At 42.5% G+C, this 27,444-nt stretch overlaps 3 protein-coding genes across 4 annotated transcripts; all 3 read left to right on the forward strand.

Moving 5' to 3' along the window:
• The first annotated feature begins 1,286 nt into the window (after positions 1-1,286).
• Positions 1,287-15,367, forward strand: LOC125022328 (transient receptor potential cation channel subfamily M member 4-like). Its single transcript, XM_047608892.1, has 28 exons — positions 1,287-1,551; positions 2,769-2,830; positions 2,916-3,093; positions 3,356-3,536; positions 5,571-5,740; positions 5,979-6,156; positions 6,683-6,747; positions 6,839-7,072; positions 8,144-8,246; positions 8,442-8,563; positions 8,721-9,020; positions 9,110-9,211; positions 9,309-9,437; positions 9,694-9,823; positions 10,124-10,269; positions 10,454-10,566; positions 10,675-10,791; positions 10,885-10,934; positions 11,023-11,261; positions 11,344-11,459; positions 12,491-12,623; positions 12,722-12,896; positions 13,026-13,191; positions 13,273-13,454; positions 13,648-13,780; positions 13,876-13,948; positions 14,319-14,412; positions 14,931-15,367. Exons 1-28 carry the CDS (start codon positions 1,477-1,479, stop codon positions 14,960-14,962), a joined length of 3,798 nt encoding a protein of 1,265 aa, XP_047464848.1. The 5' UTR covers positions 1,287-1,476; the 3' UTR covers positions 14,963-15,367.
• Positions 15,368-16,465: 1,098 nt separating this feature from the next.
• LOC125022009 (sarcoplasmic reticulum histidine-rich calcium-binding protein) lies at positions 16,466-20,390 on the forward strand. The gene is made up of 6 exons (XM_047608255.1): positions 16,466-17,496; positions 19,032-19,132; positions 19,303-19,374; positions 19,445-19,499; positions 19,574-19,610; positions 19,714-20,390. The coding sequence occupies exons 1-6, from the start codon at positions 16,821-16,823 to the stop codon at positions 19,733-19,735; spliced, it is 963 nt and encodes a 320-aa protein (XP_047464211.1). The 5' UTR covers positions 16,466-16,820; the 3' UTR covers positions 19,736-20,390.
• Positions 20,391-23,788: 3,398 nt separating this feature from the next.
• On the forward strand, positions 23,789-27,219 carry LOC125022490 (carbonic anhydrase 4-like). Of its 2 annotated transcripts, none has more exons than XM_047609180.1 (9): positions 23,789-23,861; positions 24,055-24,115; positions 24,212-24,238; positions 24,319-24,489; positions 25,617-25,765; positions 25,846-25,941; positions 26,411-26,489; positions 26,571-26,734; positions 26,821-27,219. In XM_047609180.1, the coding sequence occupies exons 2-9, from the start codon at positions 24,055-24,057 to the stop codon at positions 26,935-26,937; spliced, it is 864 nt and encodes a 287-aa protein (XP_047465136.1). In that variant the 5' UTR covers positions 23,789-23,861; the 3' UTR covers positions 26,938-27,219. The 2 variants fall into 2 exon arrangements, with proteins under 2 accessions (XP_047465136.1, XP_047465135.1); XM_047609179.1 differs by lacking the exon at positions 23,789-23,861 and adding an exon at positions 23,936-23,958.
• The last annotated feature ends 225 nt before the right edge of the window (positions 27,220-27,444 follow it).

Here is a 27,444-nt window from a genome sequence, read left to right on the forward strand (position 1 = left end):
ACTGTATTTCCTTGGACCCGCAGGTCAGACGCTGACATTGTCCTCTCAGGGGCAACTGTCCAGGCTACAGGGGTGGAAAAGCCAGAAGACATGCAGGAGCAACACGCTTCATTAGTGAAGATCGTTCCGTTTCATTCAGAAGACCAGCGTCTGGACTTGGAAGCTCCAAAACACGGGAACAAAGATATTCAAAAACTACTGTGAGTGCAGAAAGGGCAAACTCTTGAGAAAGACTACTTCACCTATTTTTAAGAAGTGATTGTGGCTGCCAGCGAAATCTAAATTGCATGCTTTGAGTGTCCCAGTACGACTTTTAACCCGCTTTGTTTTTCCTCCTCAACCACGACAGAATGGCAGTAAGGTTACGTCCACGACGTGCTCCTCAGCGTGGGTGCCAGCTCGGGACATGCCAGGTTCACAACCTCGCCAGCACGTTATACAACATCAGCAAGACTAGCGGAAAAGAGGAGTCAAAAGGGGCCAAAGACCCACAGGGATTCGGCAGATAGGGCCAGAAGGAACACTGGCTCTTAAGGACTGTGGTGGTGGAGAGTTATCACCATATTTGCAACCAAATATCTCTGTATATGTTCTGACTGGTACTTATAACAGATTTACACTGATAGAATGTGGATGTTTGAGTGTTGTGTGAAATGCTTGACCTATACTACTTTTTAATATATAAAAAATGTCAATATTTCAATATTTAAATGGGTTATATAATAAATATTTAATATTAAAAGGTGTGTGGAGTTGTGGTTTTTGCTGGATTTACCTGCTCGGTAGGTGTACACCTGACGTCGCTGTAGTTAGATCTGAACCGTACGTGGCTCATTTTGCTTTCAAAGACAGGATTTGCGAGGTAAAGATGCTTTTAAAAGCAAACATTTACATCATATACTATTACAGCTGGCTCTGCGCGCACAATATTTTGCTGGAGGTGGCTATTAAACTGCGGTTTTACCGCCCTTGATGGCCTGTGTATTGGAAATCAGCCAGTGACTGTGTGATATTTTTAGCCGATCATAACTCGATTACTGGGAGCTTGTGTGGGTCCGGTCTCCTCTTACAATGGTGTCAAAATGTGTGTCAGTCGTGACATTTCATTCCGCCACACCTAATATCAAATCCACGCAGAGTGGCGGATTATTGTAGGTTACAATACAGGTGGAAGTACACTCATATCGTACAATCAGCAGTGGCCGAGCTCACACCCCTCTATGAAATATCTGTGTTTTTTTTTGACTGGCTCCTCCTATTCACAAAGTGCGGAGGATTTCCCATTTGTTTGGCTGGTCCGTGTAACCACACCTTTACCTGTGAGGTGCGTGCCTGAGCTGCACCCACTTTCTTCTGTTTGGATGCAGAGGAACGTGCGAGAATTGTGTTTTGGTAACAGCCCAAACAGTATGAAATGAACAGAGAGAAACGAGGTTTCTTCCCTAAAGGTCCTCACTGAGGCCGACAGAAAAGGAAATGAGAGACGCGGGAGGAGAAGGAGGAGGAGGCGGCGATGACAGGGACAAAATCGGCAAATCTGAGAAGGACCAGGTGGGTAAACTTTCCGTAAAATCCCCCGGCTCCTGGTGGGATATCACGTTGGCAAAGACGGTTGGTATGACTACCAAGATGTGACGGTAAAACGTGGGAAGTGTGTAAAAACTGGCAGTTGCTTCCTGAGAACCTGAGTCACGAAAGCTACGATGCGGTTCGCTGGCATTCGTCCGACTGGTACAAGTTATCACAGGTCGTGTGATAATAACGAACATAATGGACACAGTTTGCTGTCTGCTTCTGACAACAAAAGACACCGTGGCGCTGCAGTGTGTTAGCTCGTTTCTACTCGCTTCTGCTCGTGAAATGCTTTTAACCTGCGGAAGTTAAGCTAACCTTACAACGACGGATAATTGTCCAGGCCAGTGACTGATACCGTAAAAAAACAAAACACCTCCGACCTTATAGTCGTTTTAAAACACACGGTTCTCTGGTCAAATATTACTACACTCAACTATTTATGTACAGTAAATCGACGACGCGGACTTATTTAGCTTAAAAGCGGCGCAGTAAATATGTTTACTGTGCAGCATTTAAACTAATTGAACAGTCCGCAAAGTTTGCCAGTGACGTGAATGAAGGCAGCGTTCCGTTCCTGTTGGTGCCAGTTGTTGGGGCAGGTTCACTGTTGTGCCCGCTGCTGCCACAGCTAAACGGAACGGGGCCAATTCATCATCCAGACGTCCTGCCAGAAACCTGGATTAACTTTGTCCGATCACACGTCAGCAAACTGGAGACCCATGTCTTAACACTGAACTCTTTAAAGTATTTTATTTTCATTTTTATTTATTTATTTACATAGTTTTAAAGCAGTGGTGTTAGTTCGGGGGTCACATTCAGCCCAGTTAGATTTCAAACGAGCTGGGCCAATAAGATAACAACATAACCTCTAAGCAAAGACAACACTGAAGCTGAGTAGGCTCCCTAGTTTGACATGTAGCTTTGTAGATGTGCTGAAGAATGCACTGCATGCACTGAAGAGGTGTCTCTCCCTCGCACACGCACACCGACACAAACATGAACTGAAACTGCAGCACGGCGTCAGAAGTCACAGCCAGGTGTTTAAACACAGCATTTCTCACCAGCGTATCATCAGATACTTCTCCACGCCACTTCTCACCTGAGCAGAGTTTTCTGCACCCTGCAGCAACATGCACGGAAGAGCGGGAATGGATTTTAAAACTATGTGTAACTCCTGCTAAATATCTTTTCAGAGCTGGATCCCCAAGATCATCAAGAAAAGAGTGTGCACCGCCTTTGTGGAGGATTCTTTCAGGTACGCCGAATAGTGCTTTTTGATCGTGACGCTTCAAAACGTGATCGGTCTCTCACTTGGCATTGTCCTCCCACCTCTCTTTTAGCAATGGCGCACTGTGCCAGTGTGGGGGTGAGAGAAATGCCCATGCATCCGTGGCTCTGGGGGACTATTTCAGCACGGCGATCGTGAACCACTGGGACAGCGCCCAGCACTCCTCTGAATACCCGACGGACGCCTTCGGAGAGTTGCAGTTTGCAGGAGCCAGCAAGAGGCATAGCTATGTGGGTGGCCTGATATAAATACACTCAGAAAGTCTTTATTCATTTCAAGCGTATGATCAGATCTGTTTTACGAAACAATTTCAAATACATCAAGGACTGGAGTAGTCTGTACTTTGGAGTTTCCTAACCCGCACCTGAGTAAACACAGGCAGCGCACTCAGTGAGATCACATGAGAGGCGTTTAAAGACTGAAGCAAAAGATTCAGTGATTTAGGTTTGATACTAAAATAATTCCAATTCATTGTTCTTTTTTTTGTCTCAGTTCCTGCGTCTGTCATGGGACACCCCACCGTCCATGGTCTACACCCTAATGACAGTTCACTGGGGTCTCCCCGCACCCAACCTGGTGGTGTCTGTCGTGGGCGGAGAAGGCAGGACAAAGGTGAAGACCTGGGTTCGAGAGGTCCTCAGGCAGGGACTAGTGAAAGCCTCACAAAGCACAGGTAAACTTACGGTGAAGCCTAACTTCAGTGACAGTCCCCTCAACAAACATTGCTACAGAGCTGGGTCATAGGGTGGGTGCTAGTTAACCACGATGTCAAACACAAGTGCTGAACTCAGCATGTTTGCGGTGCCAGTAAGCTCAGCCTGGGATTTCTCGTCCTTTTCGCTGAAGTAGTTTCTAGCTCAGAATTCTGTATGTCATCATTTCCCGCACTGTTGACACATGAAATAAATTGAAAACGGCAAATGCTTTTGTCTTGTGAAACCGTTTTGTTGTGTTATATCATACACAAAAAACTCAATCTGACAAATACTACCACTATTATTACTGCCCAAAATGTCACACCTTTGTAACTGTCTAACTGTATATACACCGACTTGACAGTTCACTGAGTACACTGGTGAAAACAAACGCATTCTGATGTAACAACCTAATCTTCCCGAAGGTTCAATTGTTCAGTATTTGTTTAAAGTAAGTCAGAGCTGTTGACTCAACTGAGGCGGGTGGTTTTATAGTACCGCTCAACCGACATGTTTCTGCTATTTTGACAACCACATTAAATTTTTCTAATTTAATACATTAACCGCACCACAAACTGCATCTGCCAGAATTGTCCTTCATCTTAACTATGAACTTTCTGACACTGTCTCAATACAACATCGTTATCCATTATAGGTCAGGACAACAGAACCAAAATAATTCTGATATTTTTGTTATCGACATCGGACGCTACCCGTTCTCACAGACGTTACACAAGCCGCAAAATTCCTCTCAAATTTGTAAACATCTCTAAGGAAGTGACAAATTGTGTGTCTCGATGAATCAACGCCTCCTCAGAAAATGGTTGAGCCTACTCTTGTTTTTTTTTTTGTTTTTTTTTAGCAGGAAGAAACCAGCTGTTACAATATGTAGTGCAATTATGCTGAATGACTCCCTAAGGTTTGATCCTAATTTGGGACTACAATGGCCATTTCCTCCAGACTACCGTGCCAAGCGCAGGTGGCACACGGCGATACTGATCTCCCGTTATCTAAGGTCACCCGCTGTTCTCTCAAAACAAACCTCGCAAGACGCATAAAAACATGCTCGCAAATTGCTGTGTTGCTTGGAAAAAGTACTTAAGAACATGTTTGGTAGATAAGGCACACATGTCCCTGTTCAGCCGATCCCAAACAAAGCAAGCAGTTTCAAAGAGTCTAGTTAGAATTTGCTTACTGGGTACAGATGGTTTATATGTCATAGACTGCATCTCGGGGATACAGGTTGCACCATCTTGCATCTTTAGAGCCAGAGTCTGGGGCCGCAGTGACGTATGACCCGTCCACACACTTCCACCAGACTCATTCGCGTATCGTTTAATTAATACTGCTCTCTGCTCTTCCTCCACCAGTTAAGGAAATACTGGATTACACACTGTACTTATTTGTTTATTTATATTTGCATCCTGTTTCTATAGTGTCAATAACTAACTAAAATGGAACTTCTCAGAAAAATGGGAGCTTGCATATGCATCAGTATTATCTCTAAATACTATACAATTTTTTTTTTTAAAAGTGTTTTAGTTTTGCTCAAGTCCCATCCACTAACATGGAGAGGGAGGGGCTTATGACCTTTACTGCAGCCAGTCACCAGGGGGAGCTCTGCTTGCTTTGGTTTTGCTTTTGAGGAACTATTCTGTCATCTGTCTTTATTTAGTCTACCGTATATACATGGTCTCTTTATACAGTCTATAGCATATATGTGTTCTCTTTATACAGTATATTTATAAATATTATTGATTATATATATATGTGTGTGTGTGTGTGTATGTATGTATATATATATATATATATATAATCAGTAATATTTTTTGTCATTCTTCTGTAAAAACAAACGTCTGTGGCCTGTGAATCCATTCAGTCTTAAGGTCACAGGTGGTTTAATCTAGCAGAAAATGGCCTGTAAGAATGGTCGCAAAGGTAAAATGTCAAAAGTAAAAAAAAAAAGTATGATAGTTTCTTGTGGTCGTTCATTTCCCAACTTCTCCGCCCAGGAGCGTGGATCCTGACCTCAGGCTTGCGGGAAGGCGTGGGGAGGTGCGTTGGAGAGGCAGTGAGAGATCACGCCACTGCCGCCTCTTCTGTCTCCCTCAACAAGGTGGTGGCGCTGGGCATCGCGCCGTGGGGCCTGGTGCACAATCGAGAACAGCTGGTCAACCCTCAGGTTGTACAGGCTTTCATGTGTTTACACCTTCATTCACCCACTCAGTTTGAAGGGCCGTCCCTTCGTGACTCACAGGTTCTCAAAATAAAGTAAATGTTTTTAATGTGTGTCATCTGTGGTTACAATCATGTCCTTTTTTAAGCACATTTGAAAGGTCCACTAAATGCAGGTCGTGTAAAGGTCTTACAGTAAGCGAGGTAACCCTGAAATAATCTGTCATGCGTTTTCTGTTTCACAGGGCAGCTTTCCTGCTAAGTACTATGTTAAGAACACCTCCAGGGACTCCTGCTGCCTGGACAACAACTACCAGGCCTTCTTGCTGGTGGATGATGGGAGTGTGGGCCGCAGAGGAGGAGATACGGGGTTCAGAGCTAAACTGGAGGACTACATCTCCCACCAGCGCACTGGAATATGGGGTGAGAGGTGGCGTTATGATATCGTATATAAATTACACATCCACGTTCAGAATCTTATATATGATATACTAAGGTGTTTAACATTTAAACTAAATTTTTTTTACATTTTTTACATCTGTATTGTTCTCCTTTATTTTTCAATACTATCCTTGATTCCACAATACAATTTTTATTTGTGTGTGTAAAATTAACATAAAAAAATGTGCTCCCTCAACCATACACTCACACTCAACCTGGATTTCAGGCTATTCGCCCCCTTGTGGCGATCTATTATTAATGCATGTGTTGATGAGATGAGCCTTTGGAATCCCCTGGATGAAAGCCACTGCATGCCACTACCTGAATTTCAGGTTGTGTCTCGTGCAAAACCCTGTGAGACAAGAACTGAACCTGATTTGTTCAATCTAACAGATGTATGTCTGTGATGTCTCCCAGCTATAAAAAATATACAGATTGCAAATATGATAAGTGTGTAAAAACGATTTATCGAGGTATATATTGGGAAATGTGTCTTTTTTTTTTATAGGCAGCGGCAGCATTGACATCCCTGTCCTCTGTATGCTGGTATCAGGGGAGGCCAGCATGCTGGAGGTACAGTCCCTACTTTCTGTGTTTGTTATCACAAAAAAAAAGTTAAGTAAATGTTTTTAATGTTTTGTGCTCCTTTTGGTTTTTCTCTCAGAGAGTGGATCTCTCCCTGAAAACCTCCATGCCCTGGCTCGTGCTGGCCGGCTCGGGAGGCATGGCCGACTTCCTGAGCGATGTCCTGGAGAACCTGTCTTCAAACCCAGGTGTCCAGTCGTCGGGCGAGGGCGACGGTGAGGCGGTTCCCAACGTGGACCTGAAAGACAGAATGACTGAACGGTTTAAGAAATATTTTCCATTGGAAGCGGAGACAGACAAACTAGTTGAGCGGGTGAGTGCTGTAGACGGACAAGCGCGTTGTTGTGTGCACAGGCGGAGCTGGCAGAGGAAGGCCTTTTATGCCTTCTATATTTAGTAGGCGCTGATTACATTATCAAGATCTCACATTTGATATGCGTGATCTCAGAGGGTTTCTGGCTCCAGAGTTTGCTCTTATGTCAGAGCCTTAAGGTCAAGACTCACAATCAACTCATGGCATGATATTTCATAATATAAGTGACATTAGGGATAAATGGGGGCGTGTTGATTCTCCCTATCAGTTAAAATGTTGCGATTTCAATGAAACTTTGTACAGAACCATCATGTCTAATTTATTTGTATCGCTTCATCACTGTTGTGCTTGATCTAATGAGCATTTAATGAACCTCCAGTGGGCCTTTAGTCTCTCAAACTACTTCCTGCCTCAGTCTGCGCCAGCTGTCTGAAAACCACAGGCTCATTGCTCCACAATGAACTCACCCACAAACTATGGCGTATATATAAACACGCGCTCGCTCTCGAAACGCTGAGTAAGGATCGACCTTCTCCAGTAATGAGCACTTTATGTATACATTGGTTGGGCCCGATACTAATTCAGAACATCTATTCGGGACATCTGCTGTCAGATCATTGTGATGGACTTGAAATGTCACCCCCTGGAGAACTCAGCAGTTTAACAAGCAGCGAGAGTCTTTGCTTGGGATGTGCTCAGTGCTTTTTTTATTTAGGATGTCTTCTTTGTAAATATCTAATATAGATATCTAATTCTTGTCTCGGTCATGAGGAGTCAGACAGTGAGCAATTGAAAGACTATTGACTCATCAGTGTTTTAACCAGCAGTAATGTAATCAACGTTTGTTTGCTGTCTCTCAAACAGAGGACTGTCTTTAGCCACTCTGTTATCTTAATCCCTCTCGCTCAGCATCGTGAGATAGTGGAGTTGATGAAACCCTTTGTCACCAGATTCTACGTTGTCACAGTTTGTCTAAGTTTTAATCTCTTTCCCTGTAGCAGCAGTTGTTGAGCTCGCACATACGTACTTTATTTATTTTTTATCTTCTGTCTCATTGTTTTGTGTCTCCAGGCTCTGAGCATCTACCAGAACAGAGACTTCATTACAGTCTACCATGGAGAGCAAGAGGGTCCCAATGAATTTGACACGGTGCTGCTAAAAGCATTGGTTGGAGGTACATGCAGCTAATCCCTGTTATGAACACATTATTAAATTAGTTTAACTGGGACGCAGCATTGAACGGTTGCGCTGCACAGAGAATTCTCAGTTTATTTCTTTTATTATTTGAGATGGTATTGACTTCGAGGGCTAACAGCTCCTTGTGGGTAGCAGCTGATTGTCCCAGTTTTGGTGTGTTTGTGTTCCTCAGCTAGTAAGCACCGTGCATCAGTTGACGCCAGCCCTTACACTGAGGAGCTGAAGCTAGCGGTCACATGGAACAGGGTTGACATCGCCAAGAGTGAACTCTTCAACGGAGACTTCCAGTGGAGGGTGAGGAGAGAGACTATCACTCTAAAGCGGATGCTTTATGTGTAAAGTAGTTGCACCGCTTCTGACAAATGAAACACTTTCATTCCTGCTGTTTTAAAGTTGTTGATGTAAAATAAGTGTGGACCTGCCTATAAATAGATGCATTGCTTTTGAATAGTATGAAGACTTGGAGGACTCCATGACGGATGCTCTGGTCAATGACAAGCCCCAGTTTGTGCGTCTTTTCACTGAGAATGGCTTGAACATCCTGGACTACTTGACGTACGGCAGGCTGGAAAACCTCTACCGCTCCGTGGCTGACGGCACGCTGCTTTACCAGTTACTTCAGCGACGCCTTGTGGAGCGTCTGGGAACTACAGGGATTGCATCCTCACCTTCTAACGTTCAGGAGTCGCCTTCAAAAGTGGCAGAACAGAACATTGAGAATGGACCAGGGATGGAAATTAGCCTTTTTGAGGTTGGTTTGACAGGCCACCCTATAGACTAGTTCTACTCGAGTCAAATCAGAAATAATGTGACGAAAACTTCTACTCACTGCTTCTTCAGGTGTCAGGGGTGTTGGAACTGTTAATGGGTGACGTCTGTCAGCCGTTCTACTATGGTGCTTTGGAGTTGGAGAATATCTCATCTAAAAGGAGAGCGCTTAAGGTAAAGACAGAAACCTATCAAAGCTGTTGGAAGACACGTTTCGTTTTTAATTTGTTGGCTTATAACCTCTCCATTCATTGGTATTCACTCTTCCCAGCGTGCCAGTAAGCTGTTGCGAGGGGAATGCCTCTATCGACACAGGCGCTGCCTCTTCCCCTGGGCTTCGCTTTTCATCTGGGCCGTCCTGCAGAACCGTAGTGAAATGGCCACTTTGTTCTGGGAGATGGTAAGAGCTTGGAGATAGAAAACAAGGACATGTTTTCCTTTTGTTCAATTTATTTGAAAGAAGAAATCCCCTACTCTCCACTAGGTACCACTACTAGGTAGCTACATAAGTTTAAAAAAAAAACAACGTGCAATGTGGTTACTTCCCTCCAGTGAATATGTCAGCAGCAGCACTTCCCATAACGGAAAACACCACAATGGCTGTGTGAACCAGTGTTTGTGATCTCCATCTGCACTCTTCCTGTTGCCTCTCCCAGGCAGGTGAGCCGGTGCTGAGTGCTCTAAGTGGCTGCAAGATACTGAGAGAGCTGTCCAAGCTGGAGGTTGAGACCGAAACCAAACTCTCCATGAAAGAGCTGGCCCAGAGGTTTGAGAATTTGGCACACGGTGAGACATACATCCAGATTTCCATTTCCATTTTTTCCAGTGAAAAATTAACGCCTAGAAATTTATAGTTTAGCTCTTTAGATGTTCCCTTCAGCATCATTGTCATTTGATGTATAATTTTTTATTTAGGAAAGGTGTTTTTGGGTGTGGAAGCACTACATATATTTTCCTGCGACATTGTTTTGCTCATCAGAGATTGTGGAAAATGTAACCTACAGGCACTAATGCTTATAAGTGATTATATTTAGTTCTTTATTAGCTATATTTAATGTGTCTTGGATATGCTACGCTTCATCTCAGACGTCTTCAGCTCTTGCTATCGGAGCAATGAGAGCCGCTCCTTCACCCTGCTCATTAGGAAATCTCCAGTGTGGGGTGGCACCACCTGCCTACAGATGGGTATGGGCGCGGACGCACGACTGTTCTTCAGCCACGATGGAGTACAGGTGTGTTTGCATATGAAGATAAGGCGAACTGTATCAGATTAATATCTTCGCCTTCGATGATTGTCGAGCTACGTCGTTAGGAGAAATACAGAGGGCAGCACTTAGACATAATGAAGGAATAATAACATAACGGGCCTGTTCCATCTTGAAATGCAGTCGGTGAAGATGGTCTGTTCTCTTCCAGTCTCTGTTGTCCCAGATCTGGTGGGGCGACATGAAGAGGTCCACGGAGGTGTGGAAGCTTCTGCTCACTTTCTTCTGCCCCATCCTCTGCTACACCAACCTCATCACCTTCAGGTTAAATCCACATAAGTCTTGATTCAGAAAAGGAAAAGTTTCAGAACCGTACAAAATTTTATTTCACAATATCATACTTAATATCTGACAACATCCTCCACCTCAAAGGAATCATGAGGACCAACAGCAGGAGCAGGAGTCCAAGCCTAATGAGGACGGACCGGGTCGGGACAGCGACAGCCTCTATGGGACCACCGTCTTTTCCTTCTCTGACATCAAGCACATGTAATATTCCTCCATTTTCTTCTTTTTAATATCACATTTTTTATCACCCAGGCCCAGAGCTTAGGATTTGTTGTGCTGATTTTACTGTTTCAGTGACGCTGAAACACAAGAATCACACAGTCCCAGGACGGCTACCATGAAGGGTGAGTCCTGTTGATGCAGCAGTGAAAAGACGCTACGGGCGAGGTGGAAGTAACCCTAACAAATCCATGTCCTCCCACATAAATACAGGCATACCCCAACCCCACAGACCACCGAAACGTCCTTTCATAGTGTCCCGCTGGCGCCAGTTCTGGTTTGCGCCGGTCACCTCCTTTTTGGGCAACGTCCTGATGTACTTCCTGTTTCTCCTGCTTTTCGCCTACGTGCTGCTGGTCGACTTCAAACCCCCGCCGCCTTCCGGTCCCGCCGTCACCGAGTATGTGCTCTACTTCTGGGTGTTCACCATAGTGTGCGAGGAGATCCGAGAGGTGAGTGCGGAGGGACGTCCTCGGCTCATGCCGCAGTTTCACTCGTGGCTCTGCGGAGTTGACTGATATTTTCTTCTCCAAGACATTCTTTTTGGGAACGAAGACTTTGCGCCAGAGGATCAGGCTGTACATCCAGGACGTGTGGAACAAGTGTGACCTCATTGCCTTTACGCTGTTCATCATAGGACTCACCTGCAGGTACGGATGACAAATAGGCACAAGAGCAATCTGCTGTAGATATTAAACTAAGCAAAATCATCCCCCAGTATGAAATAAACGATAACATTTTAAAAAGTGTTCACTGGTGAACTTATGCAATGTTTAACTGTAGTTTTAAGTTTATTTTAGTTTGGCTTGGTTATGCTTTTATAATGCGATTTAAAATTTTGATATCAACTCTTTGCTGTTGTGTATTATTCCTCCAAAGTAAGCAAATATTTCACAATAAAAGCCCTGCGAAGAAATGAAAAGTTCCTTCCAGAGGTCTTTTACAGCTCTTACAGGAAGTGTTGAGTTTACTTTGAAAGCGAAACGAAGTACTTTTAACAGGGCATATAGTAACATATGAGAACGAGGGAAAGTGGTATTATTTCAGCTATCAGACAGAATAAGCCTTTGTTCTAAATAAAAGCCTGCTTGTTTCCTCCTGCAGTTATGGTAAATAAAGATCTTTTGTATTTTTGCCTTGAATTAGTTTAACTTATTTAGTTACTTCATAGATTACAACTTTTCGTTGCCTCCTTGTCCGGTGAATTTGGTACTTTTCGTTGTTTCTTTTCTTTACACCGATCAGCCACAACATTAAAACCACTGACAGGAGAACTAAAAACATTGATCATCTTTCTGGATGTGGATGTTATTTAGACTTGTAGCACCCACCTACGCCAGACCAGACACCCCCACCCCCCTTCCTCCTTGATTGTTTGTGAGGGCCAAAGATCTCCATTATAATGCATTATAATGACAATAATCATTAGTTGTCAACTGTCAATGGCTTTGATGCTGTGGCTAATCAATTCACAGTATACACAGTCTGAACACATCCAACACTGTATTACTATCAGAAACTTTAAACACAACCAAAGTATGATTACAGTTTTCACAAATGTCTAACCCAACCTTTCTCATCAGTACGTGTCGATAGTCTCATAAAGCATAAAGCCTTGAAAATGATTGGCTGCCCACTAGGTGTCACTATAACCACAGTGCTTTTGCTGCGCCTGTTTTAGGATGTTCCACTGGACATATGGGTTTGGCCGGGACGTCCTGTGTGTGGACTACATGGTCTTCACCCTTCGCCTCATCCACATTTTTGCCATTCACAAGCAGCTGGGACCAAAAATCATCATTGTTGGCAAGATGGTGAGAAAGTGATGTAAACTGACATTATGCTATTGTTACATTATGCATGTGTAGGCCACAGGTAAAAACCAGCGCTCTATGTTTTTCCCCCGGCTCAGATGAAGGACGTCTTCTTCTTCCTCTTCTTCCTCGGGGTGTGGCTCATGGCGTACGGAGTGGCGAATCAGGCTCTCATTTACTCCTACGACCCTCAACTCGATCGCATCTTTCGCCGAGTTTTCTACAGGCCATACTTGCACATCTTTGGACAGATCCCTGTGGAAGAGATTGATGGTAAGTGTTTACGATTGGGCTTTTTCTTTCACATCCAGTGATGCCTTTAAAAGTTCACTGCAGTCATTAGTTCCCCTGGTGACTATAATTATATTTGTATATATATATATATATATATGTTTATTCCAGTGGGGAAAACGTGGGATATGAATTGCACCGACAACGTGAACCTGATTGACGGTGGTGCAGAGCCTTGCAGAACTCTGTACAGTAACTGGCTGGTGGTGATTTTGCTGGTTATTTATCTCCTGGTCACCAACATCCTGCTCATCAACCTGCTCATCGCCATGTTTAGGTAAATGAGTCTCATCAAACTGTGTGACATGCTGAAAAAGAATTCTTAATTCACCTCTCTACTTTCTCTGTGTCTGCACAGCTACACCTTTAATGAGGTTCAGGCAAACAGCGACATCTACTGGAAGTTCCAGCGCTACAACTTGATAGTTCAGTACCACTCTCGTCCTTCCCTGGCTCCTCCGTTTATCATCCTCTCTCACATCAACCTATTTATCAAGAGAACTATCCGGAAGGTGCCCTCCATCAAGATCCACCACTTTGGTAAGTATTTGAGTAGGTGTCTTAAGAGTCTGGTTAATGGAATAGAGTTGAGAAAACCAGACAGATTTTATATGTCTTCTTGTGGGCAGCTCATTCTTTAGATTTAGCTTCAGTGGTTAGTCTGAAATCCAGGAAACGCCCACAGCTGATCCGTATGTTAATAACAATTAACTATGTGAATGTTTTCTACTAGTGTTGCAGTTAAGTGGGAAAGTGGCGAACAGATTAACGACGTGGGAGACCATTCAGAAGGAGGACTTCCTGACGGCTCAAAACAAGATCCAGAAAAGCAGCGACTCAGAGAGACTCAAACGGATGTCTGTCAAGTGAGTGCATCGTCTTTCACCACAGTACAGTAGCAGCCAAATTACATCTTTTTTTTTTTGACCCCATCATACTGAAGTGCATGTCTCTGTTATAGAGTGGACGGTGTGCTTAAACATCTGACTGAGAGCAGGGACTTTGACCACAGGTTAAGGGCTCTGGAGAATGAGGTAAAATAATTTTGTTTTGGTTTGGGGTTCTTTTCAGCATTAAACTGACCTAACACTGTTTATTATTATGTTCTATTAAAAGATCATATGGCCTTTCACACTAGTCAAGAAAATGCCACGCATGTAAATGTTGGATGCATTGCTAGTCATCTTACTGTGTGAATACACTGCAGTATATCCCAAACAAATGCAGAACTATAACAAATAGGAAATGATAACTATACGATAACTATACGATAATGATAAATATCTGGCTATATTATTGTTATAGACTTAAAATGTAAAAAAAAGCTCATGTCTTCGTCATGTGTCTTAAATGAGCTCAGATCAGGAGTTACTGTTTGCTAATGTAATAGTTTTTTTTCCTCAGATGGAGTATTGCTCAAACGCTCTCAGCTGGATTGTTGATACTTTAGCACAAGGGAGCACATTCAAACCTTCTCGGCCCCCACCTACATTAAGAGGTACATCTCAGCACAAAACAGGATATACACTGCTCAGACATAACATTATGACCACTGACAGGAGAAATAGTTCTGATTGACCACACACACAAAAACGCTTTACGAACAACTCAAAGAAAAAAAACAAACAAACAAACAAAAAAAACAAAACAAACAAACAAAAAAAAAACATGAAGAGCAGCACAAGGTGCTGACCTGGCCTCCAAATTCACTAGATACTAAACTGATCAAGCATCTGTGGGATGATCCAGAGGGCCCTCCCCTCAACCCACAGGACCCAAAGACCCCCACTAACAACATCCTGTTACCAGACACCACAGGACACCCTCAGAAGGACCATGTGCATTCTCTGATGAGTCACAACTGTTTTGGAGGCACAAGGGAGACCTCCACAATATTAGTAAGGTGGTCATAAAGTTATGCCCGATCTGTGTATCTAAAAAACAGTCTGCACTTTGAAATGGGTTTTGTTTTAATTCCCCACTCATTTATCTTCCTCTACCTCTTCTTCCACACAGATGCGTTCCCATGCTCTTCCAGTTCAACTTGATTAGGCCTTTGGGATGTTACTTCACTCGGGTTCGTACGGCCCACTCCCCAGTCCCACTGGCAGCATTATCATCCTGACCAAAGATTGTCAACACTGACCTCTCAGTGTCATCACTGCTCCTGACAGTACTCCGTAAATGCTGTCTTATTTAAATGCCAAAGAAAACTGCACGCATTTATAGTGTGCCAGTATATATTTTATGTAATGTACCGGTCAGTGCCACAGTGCCTTCACTCGTGACTTTTTATGGGGTTTTATTGTGAAATGTGTTTACAGGGGTTGCATCAGTTGCAGTAGCACTCTTGCTAATTAGTTGCTTACATGAAATGTTACTTTAAATGTATGCATATTCAGTTTTAGTGTTTGTTTGTGTTGTTCTGTTCAATAAATTGTACCTACAGTTTATTGAATGAATTATTCTTTCTTTTTTTTGGTGTGATTTACCTGGATAGAGAAGATCAACGTTATCATGAACCAGTCAACAGTTAGCTTAGCTTAGCCAGCGGCCGAAAGCGAGGGGTAATAGCTAGCCCCGCAACCTAGTTTAGCATGTCACGTACTGACCGTGAAAGATATTTTTTTTTCTTTTTTTTTTTTACAAAGCCAATGATTTCCAGCCTTTTTGCTAAGCTAAGTTAAGCTAACCAGGCTCCTATTACATATCCCATGTGTATGTGAGCGTGAAAGGTACGTGGTGCAGAGTTTCAGTGCGCCAAAGCTCTGCTGAAGGTCACATGCTGTTGAAGGAGTCTTTGGAGTCTCTGTAAATAGTTAGTTGGGCCACCTGTCAATTGCAGCAGCGACTCATTCTGAGAGACGGTGTCATCGCTTCCTGCCTTCCTGCCCTCTGGCTGTGTGTGAAAATATGTGGCTGTGCAAGTGAACATTTCGAGCAGCCTTTGGTCTCCTTTCTGTCGTCTCGCTGGCTGTGTGGCCAAGATCTGTGGGTAGAAACATTACACACTCGAAATGGAAACTCTGGGATGTCAGAACATTTCCTGCTATTTCCAACCGCTTCATGCATCATATTGACATGTTGTTCAGATGGCCTGTGATCACTTTATAAGCCGCCAATATGGGGATATTACCATACCACGTCTGCCATGATTGTACGGTCCTCATAGTATTTTCTATTACATTTGTCTACAATGAAGATTTTATGGTGTTGGAAAAAACAACTCCAATAAATGTACTGGGCTGAGAGCCCATTTCATTTTTAGTCTTTATTTTATTTGGTAGTTTGTGGTTTGTAGGATTTGAACTAAGATGTAGTCATTGAAGTACTGGCTTATTACCGGTTCAAGTTCAAAAAGTTCAAATCAATAATACCCCAGTGAAAGTTCCAGTTCAGGTTGTTATTGTCTGTAGTGAAACTTTCCCACCCCCCCGCCATTTTCATTTGTTCTTTGGCCTCACTTTATTCCCACCCTTCTGAAGTCCCAAACCCCCCGGTCTGCTGTATGCCCACGCCCACCTCTCTAATACACCGTGTTAAGGGCATCAGAAGGAATTCTTCCTGGACATGTGCCTCTGTCACTCATGTACATGCGGCCCGACAACTACGCCACAGACACAGTTGTGCTTCCACTGTGTGTCCTCTGTGTTCCTAGCACAAGGCCGACACACTGCTCTTTCAGCCTTGTGAGCGCGGCCCACCTCTCCCTGTCCGCAGCCTGGAGCAAAGACCTGAACGACACCTCTGAATCCACTTCACTGGCTTTTTTTCTCCGGTTTTCTCGTCTTTTAAGTGTTTAACCATCAACTCTTTCAGTTTCTGCTGGGAGGACAGAGCAAAGACTGTAGAGACGTTCATCCGGTGTGGATTTGCAACTTAAAAGAGCTGTGCTCGTCCTCCAACATGGCACCTGTGAAAGGCTGGATGGTGGGGCTCCTGCTGGTGCTCTTGTGCCCGTCTCAGGTGCCACTCTCCCGCTTAGTGAGTGCACAGAACGCGGTTGAAGCAAGTGAAAACTTCCATGACAGAAATGCGGACGAGGTCGTGGCTGAAGAGGGTGAAACTGCCGAGGGCGGCGAAGGCGGTGAGGAGGACGAACGCGTAGCAGAGTCAGATGATGAGGGAGAGCGGGAGGCTGAGGAGGAAGGAGACGAGGAGGCTGATGAGGAAGAAGAGGACGAGGATGCTGCAGAGGGAGAGGAGACCGCTGAGGAAGAAGAAGATGAGGATGCTGAAGAGGGAGAGGAAGAGGAGACTGCGGATGAGGAAGAGGATGAGGATGCTGCTGACGAAGATGAGGATGAGGACACCGCAGAGGAAGAGGAGGAGGAGGAGGTAGAGGAGGAGGAAGCTGAAGGGGAAGAGGAGAGTGAAGAGGATGAGGGTGCTGATGAGGATGATGATGAAGATGATGATGACACTGAAGAAGATGGAGAGGCTGACGAGGATGCAGCTGAGGAAGATGAGGAGGAAGAGGAGTCAGAATCAAGTGATGAGGATGATGAAGAAACTGAAGGAGAGGATGCAGCTGAGGAAGAGGAAGAAGAAGATTCTACTACTAAGGATGAGGAAGAGCACGGTATATCCACTCTTTTAATACACTGAGGTTTAATTTAAGGCATTTATAGAATATAAAAACACCAAACCATACAATAAGTTACTTTAAATGATAATAAATGGTCCAGTCTCCTATGCCCTTTGAGTGAATACTCTACAGTAGCCTTCTGACATTGTCGAGCTCGCTGGAGCTACTTTAGGAGCACTGTCATACATTTCAGCCCTAAAATAGACCAGCTTATCGGTCCAGTAGCTGGCACCCAGCGCTACCTTAACCCTTAAGGCCTTCGGCTGATCCACTGTGGCTTTTCACAGCCCAAAACACTCTTCAAATGAAAAACATTCGGTTAGAAGCAATATTCAAAACTCAGGTGTTGGTGAAAACTTCCGGTATCCGTGAAAAGTCCAGCAGCAGATGCCGCCCTCCTCCCACAAAGCCCGGTTTTAAACATCTCCAATGGCCTGAGGAGCAGGGATTCCCCTGTGTATTGTGGTAGAAGGGAAAATGGGATGAGTGGGACATAAAAAAGGAGGAAATTCATAAATTCCCCTTAGTGAAGGATGGGTCGTTAACACTTTTTAAGTAGTTTTCCAGAACATGGCAGCCTCTAAAGTGCTCTAAAGTGTATGATTTGGCATTGTTGGGCCAGTTATTAGCATGCAGGTGGCATAAAGAAGATTTTAAAAAATCCAAATTTAATTTATGGGGACTTTAAACTGTGCTGCTAATTCTTGAGGAGACAAAACAAATGAAAAATCAATCACAATAACAATGTCCCTTTGGACACTGAGCCATTTAAAGTTGGTCTCAAGTTTGATCACATCAGAGCAGAATAAGGTTTGTTGACTGAGGATTTATCAGTTTTTCCTTCTTGCCGTCTGATCACACTACGATGAACTACAGAGGCCACAGGAAATCATTCCTGCCTGTGGCCATCAACCTGTACTGCTCCTCACTCAGAGCATAACCAATATTTATACTGATAGTGTACAATAACTCACTTTATCTTCATATACTTGTACATATTATTGTACTATAATTTCCTGCTGTGCAAAAATTTCCTGCTGTTATTATAGAGCAACAACTTGGAACACAGGTTCACTTATGCTTGTGCATATTGTTATATATATTTCTTATACATTTTAATTTTTTTACATTGATGCGAGCATTCTTACTGTAATTGTCTACTTACTCTTACTTATTTTTATTGCCTACATTGCTCTTTGCTCTTAACAGTGGTAAACTTTGAGCAGGAGCTGCTGTAACGAAAAGTAATTTCCCCCTGGGATCAACAAAGTGATTCTGATTCTGATTCTTAAACAAGACTTGTGTCTCATCCCCAGTGCTGTATAAGAAGTGTAAGCAAGTGACAATGTTACCACAGCCTCATGATATATAATGAAGAGGAGGTTTACATAAAGTTGAACCTATAGCTTGGGCAGAGCTAGATCTCTGAGGTCAGTATAGTTATATGGAAGTTTTAAAAGCAGCATACAGAAAGTACTGCTTGCCTTGCTACAAATCCCGTAAATATACTTTGTGGATTCTTCACACAGACGAGGCTGAAATCCAGGCTGACACAAACGAAGAGGAGTCGGCCGGGGACGCACAGCAGTTCCACTCTGGCTCTCTGTGTAGTGTTTGCTCCATCTGTGAGGTAACATCTTGAAATGAGAAAGTCAAGTAACAACTGTGCTCCTCAAATCTTTATGCTTTTTTTTTTGTTGTTAACCTTTTCCCTTTATGTATTAGAGCTTTGTTGCAGCCAGCCTGGAAATAAATGAACGACTAATCGCTCTGCATCGTATTCTTCTTCCACTGGTTTAGCATTGCTCTCATAACTGTGCGCTGTGCCCTTGTGAGGATGGAGCGGAGTCAGATCATTGTGAGCACTGCCAAGTAAGTACTTTCACTGTGTTAAAACATTCTCTCCAGAGCCTCTTCATGACTCTATTATTTTACTTCCCAGGGCTGCTCATCCTGTTACATTTGTCCCATACTATGTGATACAATTTGCACACCAGGTAAGTACTGAATCTATTCACTACTTTACGCATACTGTGCTCTGTGGCCTGACATTTGTATTCTATTTTTCCAGGTGGCATTGTTGATGAGTTGACCGGGTCCCTCTACCAGTAAGATTCTCCACTTTTCATAATTTAAATATTCATGACCGCATAGCACATGTGGTATCGCTGGAGTTTTGGGTTCGCTCATGTCCCGACTTTTGACTTGCAGGACCGTTGCCTCTCTACTCTGAGCACCCTGTAGCCTGCCACCGAGGGTTGCACGGGATACTGCTCTCAAGGTGCTTCTCATACTTTACCGACAAAACTGAGGACTGAACATCCAACAGGAATTTGACTGAGCTGTACGAACAGAAAAAAAAAAAAAAAAACATATTTACACTACCAGTCAAAAGTTTGGACACACCTTCTTATTCAATTCAGTGAGAAAGCGAGTGCAAACTTTTGACTGGTTTTACCGGTAGACTGACAGTAGAATTTTTTTCATTATGTAATATATTCTCTTTCTTTCTTTCTTTCTTTCTTTCTTTCTTTCTTTCTTTCTTTCTTTCTTTCTTTCTTCTTCTTCTTCTTTTTTTTTTTTTAGAAATTTTACTGTAAAACGGCTTCGGTAAGCCAGAAAAATGTTTATAGCGACGTCTTGTTGTTTAGGTTCTGTTTGCCTTCTCTTAGTGCAGTTTCAGTTTCACGGACGTTCAGAATGTTTTCAGAATTCATTGTATACAGTGTTGCTGATTGTCATCGCTTAATAAATTCCACAGGCTCCGTAAAAGTGTATGAAATCTGTGATGTGTACATCACAAAAACACGACTATGTCCATCAAAAATGTAAAGCAGCCTTTTATCCATGCCCCTTTGGTCCATATAAACTTTTTATTACACATCGTTTACCGACTCTTGCAGTTAGTAGAATTATTTTTGTGCATTCACTCACAACTACTAAGGAAAACTGAGGTGTAAAAAGAATGTTAACTGTGTAACTAACAGTTTGGATACATGTGTTTTCATCTCTCAATTATTTCATGATAATAAAATGGGTCTTAAAACTCAGAAGCTGTTAGAAACAGGTGAAAGGACGCTCACTGATGAAATAAGAAAAATGTCTGTTGCCATGGCAATGCGTTGTTATGTAAGGCACCTTTTGTACCTTTTGGTGAGCACAGCTGGACAGTCCTACATCCAGTCAAACTAATCATAACCCATATGATATAAAAACAAACGTTTGTTTAAGCTTTCACAAGCTAAGGATCTAACCTTTAATCATACGTCTAATATCTAATGTGCAAATGTTTGTAACAGCACACAGCTCAGCCTGTTTCATTGCAGTGGATCAGAGCCAATATTCCTCCGGTGGCTTGTGTAAACTTCTCAGGTATCAATTTGCACAACTACATGTAATTACAGGCTTAGCTGTGTTTAAATATGAGGTATTATTGTTGTTATTGGAACAAATAGCTGTGCCACGTCCTTTGTTTTGCGGTTTTGAGCACCTGCATGGCAACAATAGTAAGAAAATGTGATCCGTCAGATGAGACCACCTTCTTCCATTCTTCTGTGGTCCAGTTCGGATTTGTCCATTATACGTTTATTTTTTTCTGCACCCTGGTCACAATGACTGGTCTGCAGGAAGGGAGGTCTAAGGTTTCAGGAATGTTTGGAATCACTTGACATGGTGCGTTTTACTTGAACCTCTTCATCTTTAACATGGTTTTACAGCTTCAGACTAATATCATATACATAACAGAGTATTTGCTATTTTTGATTACACTTTCAGATGGATATTATCTGGTTAAATATCTACGCCGACACATTTCCAGAACAGAATATTGTATAAAGCCCAGTTCAAAATTTCCAAAAATCCATATTTTGCCATGAGTCACATTTTAACTAATGCAACTGCAAAATAAATAAATAAAAATTAATAAATAAAGACAGGATTTCTGGCTCAGTGTTGGGAAGAAAACACTCGTCTTGAAGGAACAACCTGAATTTTTGTTATTGTTAAATTCCTCTTCTTCCATTATTGGAAACCACTTAGTTAAAGGTTAATATGTTTAAACTAATAGATATCACCATGAAACCACCCCAGTGTTTAAATGTGCAAAAGAGTTATTTACTACCAGTGCTCAAAATCATTGTCATCATATGATTAAGTACTTCTTGAATCCTTTATTCCAGCTGAAACTAGAAGATTGTGCTTCAGATAGTTTTCACCTGTTGTATTGGCTGGAGGTTTCTGTAGACACTGACCATGAAAGGTGAGGAGCTCCTCACCAGCTGTATAACAGCTCATCCTTTGGCCAATTAATCTCCCCTGTAGACCATTAAAGCCTGTCTAAGTCTAAGTCTGTCTAATCAGCCATAACATTATGACCACTGACAGGAGAACCAAATAACATTGACTATCTTGTGACAATTCAAAGTTCTCCTGGGAAACTTCTGGACCTGGCATTCATGTGGATGTTGCTTAGACATGTAGCACCCACCTAGACCAGACCAGACCAGACAGCAACCCCACCATATAGTAGTGTCACCCCAGCAAGATGCAGCCTGTCACAGACACACACACAAAAACGCTTTAGGAACAACTAAAAAAAGAAGAAGAAAAAAAAACATGAAGAACAACATCAAGGAGTTGACCTGGCCTCCAAATTCACTAGATCCAAAAGTGATCAAATATCTGTGGGATGATCCACAGAGGCCCCTCCCCTAAACCCACAGGACCCAAAGGTCCCCACTAACAACATTCTGTTACCAGACACCACAGGACACCCTCAGAAGATTCATGTCCATTCTCTGATGAGGCAGAGTTTCAACTGTTTCAGAGGAACATAGTAGACCTGCACAATATTAGGAAGGTGGTCATAATGTTATGCCCGATCATAGTATTTTATAACAAACAACATACTGTAGCTATCATAACCCATTTCATTAGAAATCGTAACTGCTTTCTGTTGGCCTAATGACAAACATTTGGAACTGAACTCTGAACTGAAAACTGAACTGAAAATGATAGCAGGTTACACAAACGTGAGTTCCCATAAAAAATTGCAAAAGAAAAAGTAGTTTACAGCTACAGCTTACAAAACTGTAACCTCTTATCTATCATGTCACCATCACATACCTGAACACAGCTACAGTTGCGTAGGATCAGATGTGTCATCCCCTCGACATATTTCCATCTTCTCTTGCCTTTAAGGAAAGGAGACGGCTCACGTTATTGGCTCTATAATGTGTAAATGAACCCTACCACATTGAGTGTGTACATGGATCATATAAACTGTGTTATGTGTATACTGGATAGAACAGGATCAATATTTTAGTGGGTTGAACTGACTTGAGTCACAGGATTCGGATGTAAAGGAGTGTTTGACTGTTTGAAAGAAAAGGTCCAAACATGTGGCGCTGTAACACAATCTAATGGATTGTGTTACAGCTCTTTCTGTATTGGAAATGTACTCTAATTAATTTGTATATTAAGGAAGTATGTTTTTGTATCAGCGGTTTCAGTCCACATTTAGGCAGAAAAATGACTTAATGTAGGTAACTATCTGGTGTGGTTTCGTGAGAAAGTTGAACAGTGGTTTCCAGTGAAGGAGGAAGTGGGATTTTACAATAAACGTCAAAGTTGTGATTACACACAACAGATTCTGTAATTTATCCATATGCATTATTTAATAACATTCAGTTGTTTTGAATGTTTGAAATCTAATTATTTATTTATTTATTTTTGAAACTATCACAAAATAAAAGTTTTGAAGGCATAATAACGTTTTAAGTCTGAAAAAGGACTCAAATCTGAAATTTAAGCTACGGCGAATTACTGAGCATCAGCTATGTTCCCAGTCTGTCTCATCCAAATCTATTTTTAAGACTTTCTATTTAATGTTCTCAATCAACATTTGATCTTGTTCACGTAATGCTGACATTGATGAAGTGGATGCACAAGAGTGGAAACTTAGGGAATAAGGAAGTGTGCATTGAGCAATTTAAACCACAGTGTGAACAGTGATCAGAAACTGCAATGTGTGTTCTGAAAGGCTAAAACTGACTTTAAATGATCGTAATCTCTGTCATATTTTATGTTGGCCATCCCTTTTCATTGCTGCAGCAACATTCCTTTACCAGTGTTCCTTGAGGACGTTTGCATAATCCAATGTTGTAACAGTTATAACTCCCTTATAAGTAAATAAAGAGAAAAATAAATGTATTCAGTCCCAAAGCGTTCTTGCGGGGAGGTACAAGTACACTTTATTAACAAAAGCGGTGCTGTCAGTCTACCTGTGAGCTGAGCATACTGTATATAAACGGGAGACTGATTCTCATTCCCAGCTGTCAGTAGACGGAGAGAAGTCAAAGGTAAGGTCTGCGACCCTCTCAGAAATAAGAATTCTTATTCTGTTAACATTTGGGCTCTATTATTTGAACGCTTCATTGTCAAAGTTCATACATGGTGGTAATTATCCCTACACCACTTGTATTTACATGCATTGTATTTCTAAATATTTCATGATTCATTTAATTTATAATTCTCTTTGTTTTTTTGTTTCAGATGAACAGTCTTACAGTAGCAGCTCTGTTTCTGTGCTTCCTGGCACCCGCAGACACAGATGGTAAGTCCTTGTTGAACCACTGAGACGTCTTGAATTTCTAGATCTGTTGACCGCTTGTTAGTGAGCGTGACACTAACTCCTCTTTTCTTCCTCCAGCCTGGTGTTATCATGACCCAAGCTGCAGTAAGTAGTCCATCACCCTTTTCTCACTACTCGCACCTTCACTGCGCTGCAGGGACTCAGAGTCTGGTTTCCGTTTTCAGGTGAAGCGACCTGGCCATTGCTTGGTCATAATTATTGCAACGGCACCCAGCAGTCACCCATTGACATCGTCTCTGCACATGCTGACGACGACTCAGACCTGATGCCATTTATATTTGTCAACTACAGCAGCACCTCAGCCCTGAAGACGATTGAAAACAGTGGGATGACAGGTGAGGATGTCTGACCTTGTAACAGGTTTGGTTCGAAGTCATGTGTTTCTTCGGGCTTCTCTCAACGACGTAACCTTGCAACAACTCCTACTGTGCATTTGAGGGTCAGCAACAGTGTGTAGCCATAAATATATTTACACTAGACAGCTAACACAGCGGCAAAAGAAACATCACCTACAATACGCACGGGTGCACTATTCTTTCTTAGTGCTCTACATCAGTGGTTCTCAACTGGTCTGGCTTCAGGACCCATTAATGACAAAACCCAAATGTAAGAAAAATTTCAACTTCTCAAATTTATTGAAGGCATTAACTGAATTAAAACTCTGTTGTTGTTTTTTTTTTCATGCAAAATACATGAAAAAAAAAGTGCAACTACTGACAAATATAAAAAAGAACTCAAATTATGCAGGGTTAGCTGAGAATTCGACCGTGCCGTCTGAATGCTAACTAATGAATTAGCATGTTTCCAAGGTGACTCATGCTTACACGTCATGTTTTTGAATTTTGTCCAACAAATGATTCAAATTCCTGATTCCTTGTTGGGTCCATGCCGTAAAGTAGGCCACGGAAAAAGGAAATGAATTCTTGGCTACGTTTGCATTAGACAGGTTTTCTTTCAAACCAAGAAACAGAAAACGTACGATTTTTGTCGTTTGTCACTCGAGTTATTTGAACGCCTGCCACAGCTGAACCTCCTCCCCCTCCCCCCTCTCTGGAGCCAGCAGCACTTTTGAATGATGGCCAGCGGCCTGAGGGCTGACTGGATTTAGCCAGAATGATCAGTGAATGACGGGGGCGTGACATGACACCTGTCAGTCACTGACAAGAATTAAATGAATGAACGCGGACCCGGGGGTGCTGGGGCTGTAATAAATCAGGCCATTTGGAGATATTCTGTGTTTTTCTTCTGACTTTTTGGTGCTGTTGCTGCTCTTGGTATCACCAAAACCTAAAACAGTTTGTTGGAAGTTATTTAAAAAATCCTTTTCTCCTCTTTCGTGTGTTAGCGTGGGGGGGCTTAGCCCTGTTAGCCCATTTATACCAGCCACCCCTTGTTACGAGTATGTCTATATTATTTTAGTTTAATTTGAAATATTCTTCCTGTTTTTTCCACCCTCTTCCAGTCAAAGTGTCCCTCCATAGTGGCATAACGGTGTCAGGGGGAGACCTGTCTGAGACCTACGACAGCCTGCAGTTCCACCTGCACTGGGGTAATGGTTCTGCTGTCCCCGGCTCTGAACACACCGTGGATGGCAAGCGCTATCCTATGGAGGTATATACACTTTTCACTTTTTTCCATTTCAGCTTTGCTAAACCAATATTAAAAAAGAAAGTTTTGCTTAAATTCCCCAGTTGCACATCGTAAACAGCGAGTCAAGCTGTAACAGAAACACGACTCTCGCCGTTGAGGATTCTACAGGACTTGCTGCCCTCGCCTTCTTCATTGAGGTGGAAAAAACACTTGACTATAACACTACAGTATTTAGGTCGTCTGTCTCACAGCTTTTCAGTCCCATGCAGTTGCTTGATGAGGCGTTCAGAAAGTCTGAAAAGAGGACGCCCCTATTAGTCTTTGTTTACATAAACAGTGAAGTTTCACTTCTGTTTTCTCTGCTGACGTGGGTGCACCCTCCTTAGTGGAGCAAGAGCAATGTGACATAACAACAGCTACATAAGTTGATGGAGTTGAAGGAAAAATAAGACAAAATCCTTTTCCTCTCACAAATAAAGGCATGAAGAGAACAAAACAAAGGTCATTAGCACCTGGGAAACAAACTGGGCAGACAGAGAAACCAGAAAGAGAAACACAAGCATGTTGCTCCTGCCTGGCAGTGAACCAGGGTGTCTTAAAATAAAAGGAGCTTGAAAAACTGTCCATTAAACAAACAAACAACCAAAAACGTGTGCACATTTCCAGGAAATGCCTGACGGCGTAAGTCAAGAGCCAGCTAGTTGGAGAAATCTGACTTCCTATTTGACCAGCATCACCAACAGCGGTAAGATGTTTTCCTCTCTTCACGTGGAAATGTTCGTGTCATGTTTTTGAGCACCTTCAAAGGTCACGCTTCTGTCCTCAGGTGAGTCCGTTTCAATTACACCTGGGATTTCTCTGGATGACCTTCTGGTCGGGGTGGATCGTAGAAAGTACTACCGCTACCTTGGCTCCTTGACCACCCCCCCTTGTAATGAGGCCGTCGTTTGGACTGTGTTTAAGGACACAATCAAAGTCAGCAAAGATCTGGTGAGCTTTCTTTTCCTACACAACAAGAGCAAATCCCCTGCAAGCGTTTTAAGCAGCAGCTAACCGACTCAAGTTCTCCTCCCCAGATTGACCTCTTCAGCACAACGGTACGCGTCTCCAACAGCTCGTCACCTTTCATGGTCAATGTCTACAGAAACATCCAGGCAGCGCAAGAGGTGAAAACTCAGCCTGCTGAACCATGATTGTCTAGTGTAATGTGGAGTTAAGGATTCAAGTGGTACTTAATCACACGATGACGATGATGTTGAGCACCGGTAGTAAATAACTCTTTTGCATATTTAAACATTAAGTTTCAGCAAAATATTTATTTATTTATTTATATAAAAACAAATTCAGTTACGTAATTGAAGTAATCAGCTGTGGTGGTTTCATATATCTATCAGCTTAAACACATTTGGCATCTTTAACTAAGTTTGCGATGATGGAAGAAGGGGAATTTAACAATAAAATTTTTTTAAAAAGTGGTTCCTTCAAGACGAGTGTTTTCTTCCCACACTGAGCCAGAAACCTTGTATTTATTTGTGAAACCATGCACCATTTTTACTTTTTTATTTTGCAGTTGCCTGAATTAGATAAAATTTGACTGATGGCAAAATATGGATTTTTGGAAATGAAACATAGATTTTGAACTTGGCTTTACACAAGATTCTGTTCTGGAAATGTGTCGACCTAGATATTTAACCAGATAA

The sequence above is a fragment of the Mugil cephalus genome, chromosome 16, assembly GCF_022458985.1.
Source record: "Mugil cephalus isolate CIBA_MC_2020 chromosome 16, CIBA_Mcephalus_1.1, whole genome shotgun sequence".
NCBI lineage: Eukaryota > Metazoa > Chordata > Actinopteri > Mugiliformes > Mugilidae > Mugil > Mugil cephalus.

Coding starts and splice junctions, on each gene's coding strand:
- LOC125022328 (XM_047608892.1), top strand. CDS start 1,477: ATGAGAGACGCGGGAGGAGAAGGAGGAGGAGGCGGCGATGACAGGGAC. Junction 3,537..5,570: donor GAAAGCCTCACAAAGCACAG/GTAAACTTACGG, acceptor TTCTCCGCCCAG/GAGCGTGGATCCTGACCTCA. Junction 14,413..14,930: donor GCCCCCACCTACATTAAGAG/GTACATCTCAGC, acceptor TCTTCCACACAG/ATGCGTTCCCATGCTCTTCC.
- LOC125022490 (XM_047609179.1), top strand. Junction 24,239..24,318: donor TTATCATGACCCAAGCTGCA/GTAAGTAGTCCA, acceptor TTCCGTTTTCAG/GTGAAGCGACCTGGCCATTG. Junction 26,490..26,570: donor GACCAGCATCACCAACAGCG/GTAAGATGTTTT, acceptor TTCTGTCCTCAG/GTGAGTCCGTTTCAATTACA.
- LOC125022009 (XM_047608255.1), top strand. CDS start 16,821: ATGGCACCTGTGAAAGGCTGGATGGTGGGGCTCCTGCTGGTGCTCTTG. Junction 19,133..19,302: donor GTGTTTGCTCCATCTGTGAG/GTAACATCTTGA, acceptor CCACTGGTTTAG/CATTGCTCTCATAACTGTGC. Junction 19,375..19,444: donor ATCATTGTGAGCACTGCCAA/GTAAGTACTTTC, acceptor TTTACTTCCCAG/GGCTGCTCATCCTGTTACAT.